The 11,250-nt window shown below is 34.8% G+C and overlaps 1 protein-coding gene across 1 annotated transcript; it reads right to left on the reverse strand.

Annotated features, from left to right (window-relative positions):
- Positions 1 to 2,924: 2,924 nt before the first annotated feature.
- On the reverse strand, positions 2,925 to 10,805 carry LOC104897673 (GDSL esterase/lipase 7). The gene is made up of 5 exons (XM_019250021.3): positions 9,610 to 10,805; positions 9,047 to 9,165; positions 7,751 to 7,978; positions 5,532 to 5,787; positions 2,925 to 3,500 (listed from the first exon to the last, which is right to left on the reverse strand). Exons 1-5 carry the CDS (start codon positions 9,845 to 9,847, stop codon positions 3,235 to 3,237), a joined length of 1,107 nt encoding a protein of 368 aa, XP_019105566.1. The 5' UTR covers positions 9,848 to 10,805; the 3' UTR covers positions 2,925 to 3,234.
- Positions 10,806 to 11,250: the final 445 nt, after the last annotated feature.

Genomic DNA, 11,250 nt, shown 5'->3' on the forward strand with positions numbered 1-11,250 from the left:
GTAATTTTTGGAACTGATTTATCCCAAGTTGAGTGGACTAAATCTTTTCTATCGTCTAAGTTCTCAATGAAAGATTTGGGGGAGGCGGATGTCATTCTAGGAATTAGAATTAAAAGAAGCAAAGGTAAATTGAGTTTGTCTCAATCTCACTAATCGAAAAGGTTCTTAAGAAATTTGATGTTAGGGGTTGCTCTTTTGTATCAACACCAATGGACCGTAGTGAGAAATTACTACCTAATGAAGGTAGTGCTGTATCTCAACTTGAGTACTCAAGGGTGATTGGATGTTTGATGTATGCATGACGAGTACTAGGCCGGATATCGCATTTGCGGTAGGAAAACTTAGTAGGTATACTAGTAATCCTAGTGTATAACATTGGCAAGCTATTCGTCGTGTATTAAGGTATTTACGAAAAACCAAAGACTATGGTTTATCCTACAGTGGATATCCTTCGGTTTTAGAAGGGTATTCGGATGCAAGTTGGATCTCTAATAAAGAGGATCACTCTTCTACAAGTGGATGGGTATTTCTCTTGGGGAGGTGCTATATCTTGGGCTTCCAAGAAACAAACTTGCATAGCGGATTCCTCCATGACTTCGGAATTATGCTTTGTCTTCCGCAAGCAAAGAGGCGGAGTGGTTAAGAATCTCATGATTGAGATTCCTTTGTTGCCAAAACGATATCGCCATAGCGATTCATTGTGATAACGATGCTGCTTTGGCAAGGCATATAGTCAAGTATAATGGTAAGTCAAGACACATTGGTGTCGGCATAGCTACATCCAAGGACTTATCAAGGATAGTGTAATCACTGTTGACTATGTACGTACAACGTATAATCTAGCGGATTGTTTTACAAAGGCCTTGGCTAGAGATAATGTAAAAGGATGGCAATCGGTTTAGGATTGGAGCCCCTCGAGAATCACGAATGAGGAATCTTAACTTAACGCCCAATATGACGTTGGGCTTAAGTTCAATAAGATTAATTTTTCATTTAGATGATTGTAGAACTTTTATTCATCCTAAGTTGTAGTTCTATCACTGTGTTGTATAAGGAGGTTGTATAACTTAATAGGTCTCTTGTTTATGCTTTTCACAGTAGCATGTATTTTAGAGATCTACCTATGCAAGTGTGAAGTTTAGCCGCTTCAAGGAGCTATTGGGGCATAGCTTTGATACACTTATGAATAGATATGGACACAAGGCTTTATGTGTCGGTTTATGATGAGTTTAAGTAGTTTATCTTGTGTGTGTAGTATCTTCGGGTTTCCATTATGTATTGAAATTGGTTCAATCGTTATCGACACCAATTGGATACGGATGCTTGGAATGTGTACTATACTATGTGGAAGTTCAAGTTTTATACACTTTCATTTATGCATGAGATGTATTTGTGTGTAATGATGTATGTGCTAATTGTACAATTAGATACTCTAAATGGGGGAGGATTGTTGGATATTTAGAGTATCGGAGTATCGATTTTCATATTTAGTTACGTTAAGTCACATAGGATAAGGTGTCGTGACTTAAGTAATGTGAATTAGAGTTGACTAATGTACGTAATACATTAGTGAAAGAGCGCTCGCTCGGTCTCGGAGCGATCGCACGAAAACGACAGGAAAACGAGGAAACGCGCAAAGAGACGAAATGGGAGAAGGAGCGCTCGCTCCTCCTTGGAGCACTCGCTCCTTGGAGGAGCGCTCGCTCCTTTGAGGAACGCTAGCTCCATGTGGCCCGGTTTCTGTTTTGCGTCTTTTCGAGTGACGGTTATTGCTGTGGTTTGCGTTCTTTTAAACGTTACAAAGGCTCTAATTGTTGATATGCTTGAAATGTGAATGAAAAGAAACTAGAGAAAACTCTCTCAAAGTTCCATAGCACAAAGATTCATTCATTGCTACAAATTCTTCCTTTCTGAATCTCATTTGACGAATTTCATAACGAGCGTGATCTTCGTTGTTCTTCTTTGTATCTCGGAAGTGAATTCCTTGTAACCCGTGCTCAGTATAGGGTAGGAATATTGCTTTTGGAAAAGTGTCCCAACACGCCTAGAAGATTCAAAAGTTCATCTAGTGATCATCTTTGTCACCCTCATCCCACTTCTAACAATGTAATGGATCTTTTTCATGGCTGTTCAGTTTGCTACAATTTCTCTCTTCTACCCAATCTTCTATAATCACCAGTCACATGCCTACGTCCGCAGCCACAGGGGTTAAGGCCTCTTCCGGTGGCTCATTTGGTGGTGTACTCGTTCCGACAATTGACCGAAGACTCGCTTGTAATTGTTAATTACCTCCAATAGTTGGCCTCCTTCCAAGTTCCTACCAATCTATTTCTATTGGCCTTCCATGAAATCTGAAAGTGTATTCATTTGCTTCCGTAATATTCAACCTTCTGAACATACTTTGTGTATCTTTACTCAATACAATGCTCCTCTCAACTTCCTTATTTCCAAAAACATTAATCACATACTATTACTATTCATTTTCTTTGATATCAAACATTAGAAGTGAAAATATTAAGAGAAGCACAAAACATGGGTGACCCTGATGGTAGGCAACCCTCATGAGAGATAGAGAGAAACTAACATTTAAATTAATATTTTGAAAAGAGAAAATATCCCTATAATTATTGCATTTATTATACTTTCTATCTCTCTCGTGAGGGTTGTCAACCCTTAGAGTAACTCTATCATTCTCCCAATCCCTCTTCTCCATAACTCCAGCGACACGAGAATCAAGAAGAAGATCCCAGGATAGTAAAGTTTTTGAACTTCACCATTGTACGAGTAATGTTTTTTAGAATTTCCTAGTTAATAATATGAGAGAGTTGAAAATTTAACATGATATACAAGTGAGTGAAAAATAGAAACGAAATCCGACCTAATATAAGGGTAAATCCTATGTTGTCCTATCAATACAGAAAAACACCACTTTATAATGTAATTATGTTAACAATAATGCATGTTTCATGCAAGTGTAATTAAGATAACAAGCATGTAAGCCCTTTTATCACAAGGTGGATCTTCATAACTAAGCAACATAAAGATTTTTAGCTAGTAAGTAGTAACAACTTGAAACACCTCATAGAATTTTGGACCACAATACATTATTATAACTTTATAAGAGAAAACTCATAGAAACGCTCATAGATTCCGTTTCCTACATTAAATTTTCTCATACCAAACAACCTCTTATTTAATTTAGTCCTTGTTTATTGCACGATCCGAGCTAATTCATTATGCTGAACTACGCAAGTTTGCTGAATTAGTTGGCAATTGCGCGAGTTGCTGGATATTGTAAGGAACACAAACATCAGAGCCATTGAAGCATGGAGGAGCCAAGATTTGGTAGCTAGCTTCAGTAGGATGAGCACCATCAAAAAATAAGTATTCATGTGCGTTTCGACATGGAAATTGCCATGGCAATAGGACGCGGCATACTATATTATTGAAAATTTGTCCTGGTACTGTTGTGCAACATGAGCTGTGAACATTGGTCAAACCTGCATAGTATATTATGTAGAGATGAATGTTAAGTTAATTTCAAATAATTAAACAAATACTTCTAATTTTTTTAATTAGTGTTTTGACTTAGTCAAAACACTAACGGGGCGTTTGGTATGAGGGATTGGGAGTTTGGGGATTAGAGGATGGGATTGAGAATGGGAGTTAAAAGGTGGGAATTCATTAAATATATCCCAATCCCTTGTTTGGTATGTTAGTGGGATCAAGTAGGGAATATATTGCTAAATTACAAATTTACCCATTTTAATGAAGGATAACAAAAGAAGAGCAAGCAATATTGTTGAAGATATTTTAATGAAGGGTAAATTTGTCTTTTAACATAACCAAAAATAATCCCCCTCCCTAATACCTGCCCCCCATGTCTTATTTTGGTGGAATAAGGGGGGAGTTTAATCCCATTCCCCTTCACATGGGAATTTAGATATCCCCTCAAACAAACATGGGATATCTACCCATAGGGATATAATATCCCATTCCAACCCATTAATCCCCCTAAACAAACACCCCATAAAAGCCATCTCAAAAGCTTGCGCCGAATATGTCCTTAATCTTTATCGTAGTAGGTTATAGATAGGTGAAAACTTTCATTTTTCTTTTGTTAAAAAATTAGTTTGAATATTATTTCTAGCATGATTCTATTTTGTTTTACTTCATTCGTTTTCTTTTAGTTGTACCATATTACTTTTGACACTATATATGTATTTCACTTTGTTATTTAGTTATTTATGCACAAGGAAAAATATAATTATGCGGTATCTAAATTATAATTTCTATATCTAGTAGTTAACCAAATATTTTATCTGTCCCCAAATTATGTCATATTTGACTCTTGGAGTGTCCAATACATTACTTATTAAATCTAGGTTACTTAAAACAATTGAAATCATAAGGTAAAATGATTTTTTGCTACTTTGACCAATTTCCTCTTGTAAAAAGATTCCAAATAGAAACAACAAAAGAAAACAAATGGAGCACATTATAATATTTTGATACTTATACAGGTGAAAGTATATATCGTCAAAGATTTATGAAAACTTTATCCAAAAAGTTAATCACAACATTTACTTTTGAACAAATAGAGTAACTTGCCTATACTTTTCAGAAAACGAAATTTTATTAGAATTAGAAATTCTTGAAAAGTATTAATTTCTCACATATTAAGAAAACTAAGTATTGGGTAATGGGCCAAGGCAAACATTTTATATATAATGTTAAACACCAAGTCTCATAAAAAAACCGTCTTACCATAATTTATGGTAAAAGCCTATAAGGTAGGAAACTTTTTGTTGCAAACGGGTCACTTATGGTACAAATAACCTCTTTAAGATACCGACTGATTCATTATCTAAAAGTGAATTCTCTAACTCATAAAGTGATCATTTTAACTTATAAAGTGACCCTATTAGAAAACAAACAAAGTGAAACAAACTTACACTAATATTATAGTAAGATCGTCGTATACGAAATTTAAATAGTGTAAAAATTATATAAATAAATTTAAATAGTGTTTGGAGGAGAGAGAGTTTTAGAGAGAGTTTAGAGGTTTGGAGAGAGTTTAGAGTTTTGACCAGTAAAAGCTCTAATTTGGGTGTTTGGTGAGAGAGAGGATTAAAGAGAGTTTTGTACCGAAAACTCTGATCAAAACTCTCTTTTGAAAAAGCTGGATAGAGGAGCTTTTTCATGAGAGTTCTGGAGAGAGAAAAAACAAATGACTATTTTGTCCATATAATTAATACTAAAAATTGTTTTAAAAAAAAACATATGTCCATAAATGTCATTTTACATGCTCTAAAAGTACAAAACTCTAAACAATCAGCTAAGTATATATTACCAAACACCTTTACACAACAATTAATTAAATCAGCAGTCAAATCCTCTGAACAAAAAAGTAATCATCTAACCACAAACTGTAAACTCTAACCTCTAAACTCTAAACTCTAAACTCTAATCACCAAACAGGGCCAATGACGAATGGAGATTATATAGAGATTAGAGGATGATTGACTTACCATACTTAACAGGATTTTTAAATGCATCATCGCTCAAATCATAAATGTTGCCACGAGTAAAGTATGAGTCTGAGTAGGTGGGAGTCAAAGCTTGTATCATGGGACCAAGTCGATCGTTGAACATTTTCGCATTTGAATTTTTATCATCATCACACCATGTCTCATCATGCCCACCATTTTTACGATAAGCTGGAATACACCCAAGTGGACCTATCTCCAACACTAAGAATTTTCTTGCTCCAAGCTCATGTAGTCTCTGAGAAAATAGAGCATGTCAACCTTCAAACAAATACTATTTCAGGTGACTTTGTAATTTTATTTTAGAGTATTAGCTAAATATCAAACAGCAGTTTATTTGAGAACATTATGTTCATGAATTTTGTTTTTATTGTTTGGCTATTGAATACTCTTTCAGTTTCCTTTCATACACTACACTTTGAGATTATTACTCTTTCAGTTTCCGTTTATGGTAATGTGTAGGATTTGGATAGGGTCCTTTAAGATCTAGATCCAAATCCGTTTTTAAGGAAGGATCCAGATCCTATCCAGATTTATTGGGTAATAAAAATGAGGATCCAGATCTGTATGGATCCTACAAATTTGGGTCATAAACGGATCCAGAATAGATCCTTGCCTATTTTGTTCTAACTACCCTGATTTTCACAATAATTAAAGATTTTAAACAACAAAATCATCTAATATTAACCAAAAATTACATTTAATTTTGAAAAATAACCATTGCAACCATTTACAACTATTTAATCATCAAATTGTAGATTAATCAACTATTTATGAAAGATTAACAATTATGAACCGATTTTTCGAACCCAATAATCCAGTAAATTTGCACATTAATTAGAACAATAATTCGAAATTCAAGCAAAAATCCGTTATAACATGTCATAACTAATATTATAATATCAAATAATAATAATATTATAAAAATAGGTAAACGAATATGGATCAGCATAATAATTTAGGATGCGGTCTAGATCCGTTTTTTCCAAAGAGGATCTAGATCCTACCTGAATCCATAGGGTCCAAATTTTGAGGATCCAAATTTGTAAAAAATAAATCTGGATCCACATATCCAGGTAGAGTTAATTACCCACGGCCATCTCTATGACTATCACTTTCATCCCCTACCATCTCCACTCTTATGTTCAGATAATTTTGTAAAATTTACTCTGAATTTACTTAGGAGGCGTTTGGTATATGAAGGGGAAAGGGTAAGGTTTTAAGAAAGAGAAATAAGGGGAAAGGAAAAGAAAACCCTTTGATTAAGAATGTTGTTTGGTTGAGAATAATGAGAACTCATCTTCCTCATCTCACTATTTTCTCCCCTCTCTCTCTCCTGAGTACCACCGCTCCCACCGCCCTCTCACTACCACCCATCAACTCGGCCTCTCAATGTCGCCCCTCACTGCCACCACCCACCGTCGTTAGCCACCATCGTCACCTCACCAACTCCACCTCAGCAGTCCCCTTTCCTTCTTAACCTTCTTTACCATCATTAAAGGTCACATTTGAGATTTTAAAGGTCAAATCGACCATAAAAACTTCATATTCGAAGTTTTTATTGCTGAATTTGACCATCTAAAGCCATAATCAAGGATTAGAATTGTGTTTTTTAGTTGGGTTGGGATTTTTTTTCGTGTGGGTGGATTTGGATCGAGTGGTGAATTCGACCATGGGTACGTGGTTTTCGGTGCGTGGGTTGGTGGTTTCGGCCTTGTGTTGGTGGTTTTCGGTGCATGGGGTGATAGTTTTGGTGGCATATGGTAATTTTAGGGGTTAACGTGGTAGTTTCATTGGCGGTAATGGTGGTTTAGGTGACGGTCATGGTGGTTTCAGTGGCGGTCAAGATGGTTAGGGGGCTTGGAGTGGTGGTTAAGTTGTTGGGGTGGTGGGTTTGGTGGTTGATGTGGTGGTTTGTGTGGCTGGTTTGGTGGTTAGGGTAGTGGTCAATGATTGGTCAAGGCTACCATGGGGTAGAAGAAAGGGTAAGTGAAACTTTAAGGGAGGGTGGGGAATGAAAGTAGAGGAGTTTGGGGGGAAAGGAGAGGGTAAAGAAAATGATTTATATGTCTTAACAAACAAATAAAGGAATTGAGCTAGTTGATTCTCTTATCCTAAAAACCCCAAACCATACATCCCCTTAACACTTTGAAATAAGAAATATTTATAATAGATTAGCTAAAGGAATAACTTGAGCTTACCTTTAATTTATCTGATAATCCATCAATAAGAATTTGGGCGAACACTTGAGGACTTTGAACTGGCGTATTAAAATAGTTAAGGAGGTAGTCATTGCTGCCGACCCATACGAGGAATATGGAGCTGGCTAAGTGTTGAGAAAGATCTGCTGGATTTCCGAAACTTGGGCGCAACTCTTTACTAATTGTTTCTTCGAAGAAGATAAGCTGTTGATCCAAAGGCACGCAACCCTGCATAATTTTAATTTAATAACCACTTTTAGTTGACGGCCAAAAAATACTCCTGCCATCCTTAAGTATTTCCTTTGTTTCAAAATACTTGACACACTTCTGTTAACACTCTTTACTAATTGTTTTCTTCGAAGAAGAAATATATGTTTATCGTTGCCCCTCATTTAATGTGGGATGAAATCAATCACATGAGAATTTTATCTGATACTCTCTTAGTCCCATAATATAATGCTTGTTTTATTTTTACACGGTCTTCAAAATCTACCTTTGACCTTTAATATCTTTATTTCATATTAATAAAAAATATAAAAGTTGATATTATTAAAGTAAACATTGAGGCGAGATCATAGGTCAACGTGAGTATGATTTTTTTTTTTATATATTAATGAGAATATTTGATCAAATATTTTAAAGTTTGACTTCAACATAAATAAACAAGCACTATATTATGAGATAGAGGAAGTAATTGATAATAAAATAATCAAACTAAAATAAAGTTGTAATAGAAACAAAATAACTTCTTCAAATCAATTTTGCACGCCTCAAAAAAAAAAGACATTCAGGCGCGAACTTAACTAACATGACATATTTGCCATCTTATCATATTCTTCAATCTTTACCTAAGCCACCATTTAACTTTTAATTTGCACAAATATATTAAGTTTGACTTTATTCCTTTTAATGTCCTCGATATATATTTTTTAAATATAAATTTGTAAGTTGTAACATATTTATAGACTATAGTTAAAAGCATAGTTACATGGACTCTTCAATCACTTCAAGTATCCGTGTCAGATCTTTAATTTGACACCCGAATGTGAACTCAGACACTTAGATACTTTATTTTGGGTCAAAATCATTGAAATTTTTTATAGATCAGCCGAGTTAGACACTTGAACACGTATCCGTGTCAGATATGAATACAAGAGTTTAGGTAATATATGTTAAAATTATGGTTTAACAAGCGTGAAAGTCTAAGCACTATAAATAATATATAAAGCAAAAAAATAATTTTCGAAACTAGAATATGTGATTTATTTAAAGATCTAGAGTTATCAAATGTATTACCGAACCCAATCCAGTTTCTGGTAGTATGCCACAGCCGCCGGATGCGTAGGTGTACCCTGTCTCGGACCTTGGGTCTCTACGATAAGCTAAAGGGTAATTTGGCAATCCGAGATATTCAGCTACATGTAGCAAAAATCATAGATTATGTTAATACAGCTAAATATATATATCCTGAATAAATTTGCTACATATTTATCTGCACACTCATAGTTTCCTCAGAGGAAAATTTTGCATCATTTATCACATTATATATTTATATATACATACATATTATTTCTCCTGCCAACCTATATCATGTCACTTTCGTGTACAGTGTACACACATCCATGTATGTATGTACGTACGTACGTATGTATATATATATATGATTTAGGATCACGTGAAATCACTACTTAGGTTGAAAACAGAAAACTACAATCTAAAATGAGCAAAAAAATTCTTATAATGAGCAAAAATACAAAATAAGCAAAAAAAAAAAAAACATAAAATGAGCAAAAATTTATAAAATGACCAAACATAAAATGAACAAAAGTTTGTGAAATGAATAAAAACTTTGTCGGTACCTATAAGGTCTGCAAAAGTTCTGCCGTTGCTGAATCTTCCGGTGATACCTTCGCTGAAGTTAATACCGTAAGGTCGGTAATTAGCCCTAGCAATAGTGAGCGGAATATGGTTGTTATTACCAGCATCAGATAATGAATCACCGAAGACGTACAAGGCAGGAACAAGAGGTTCTGAGCTACATTCTCTAGAAAATATTGGGAAGAAAACTAACAACAACGCAACGAATAATGGCAACATTTTTTTGTTTTTTTTTTGTTTTGCTAAGTGAGTTGATGACTTGAATGAGTATATCCACTTCAATTTGTGAACTCGTATATATAGTACTAGTAGAGTATAATCACGCAATGTAGATAAATAAATGGTGTATTATTATATATCCATCATGTAGCATGCATAATTATTAGTTATTAACAATGTTTATATTATATGTTCAAGGCATCAAGCACGAAAAATCATTTTGTATAAAAATTCTTATGTAACATGGTACTGATTTAATAAAGTTGGGTTGACTATATATATTCTCCTCTGATCCAACTTTTTCTTTTTTTTAAACGAAAGCGTTGCAACTAATAAAATATTAGAAGAATTAGTTTGTCATAAGGTTTTTGCTGGGGAAATATCTATATCACAGGTTATTATATGTATATATAACCTTACTTTGTTCTTTCATAATCAAAAGATTATGACTTTTACACTACTTTTTTTTTTTTTTTTTGCTAAAGTGAAAATATATATTGCATACCAATCTCAAATCAACAACCTACAGAGAAACCAAGGGGAGACAAACCAACTAGGTTGGACCCTCTACCCCAAGGCCCTCAGCCACCATTTACCTACACACATTGACAGCAATCTCTCTGAGCCATCCTCTATGAGCTATAGACACTTTTTTTGGGAGAACACTATAGCATCTATCTATAACATCTTTTTGTACTCTATGAACAATATTATTTATAGTAGACACATACTGGGACCAATACACATCATTCCTACTGCGCCATATATGATAAACCACAGCTCCCAGAACCATTGCATAGACTTGTTTCTTAAATTTGGTTCCCTGCATCTGCTGATCCACTGCATTATTGACTGCACAGTCATGTTACTCAGCTGTATCCCCATCCATGTAGCAATCCTTCTGAATATAGACTTGCTATAATTGCACTCAAAGAACAAGTGCTGTTGAGTCTCCTAATGCATTCCACATATCAGGCATTGGTCAGTTGTTGCAACACCCATGTCATATAATCTCTTTGTAGTCTGTAACCTGTCTAATTGCATCAACCATAGGAAAAATCTGTGTTTTGGGATAATCATTCTCTCCCAGACATACTTATCCCAATGTATCTTGGCAAATTCACCTGTCAATATAGTATATATTGACTTAACAGAATATTCATTCATATTCTGTAGCACAGCTTCACTGAGTTTTCCTTTAAGTACATCTTTTACTTCACAAATTTTCTTCCAATACCAGCTGCATCCTTGAGTAGGTTTATAATCCCACCAATTTGCATTCTTCACATAAAGCTCATTCACCCACTTGATCCAGAGATTATCTTTTTTGGTTTCCAGAGCCCAAGCAAATCTCCCCATAGTGGCCATGTTCCAACACTCTAAATTCCTCACCCCTAAGCCTC

Source organism: Beta vulgaris, chromosome 6 (assembly GCF_026745355.1).
Source record: "Beta vulgaris subsp. vulgaris cultivar EL10 chromosome 6, EL10.2, whole genome shotgun sequence".
NCBI classification, from domain to species: domain Eukaryota; kingdom Viridiplantae; phylum Streptophyta; class Magnoliopsida; order Caryophyllales; family Amaranthaceae; genus Beta; species Beta vulgaris.

What these genes read in the sequence shown, in the direction of transcription:
- LOC104897673 (XM_019250021.3), bottom strand. Translation starts at nt 9,847, where the DNA reads ATGTTGCCATTATTCGTTGCGTTGTTGTTAGTTTTCTTCCCAATATTT. An exon ending in AACTTTTGCAGACCTTATAG is followed by an intron (nt 9,166 to 9,609) that starts GTACCGACAAAG and finishes TGCTACATGTAG; the next exon opens with CTGAATATCTCGGATTGCCA. An exon ending in GATTATCAGATAAATTAAAG is followed by an intron (nt 5,788 to 7,750) that starts GTAAGCTCAAGT and finishes CTATTTTCTCAG; the next exon opens with AGACTACATGAGCTTGGAGC.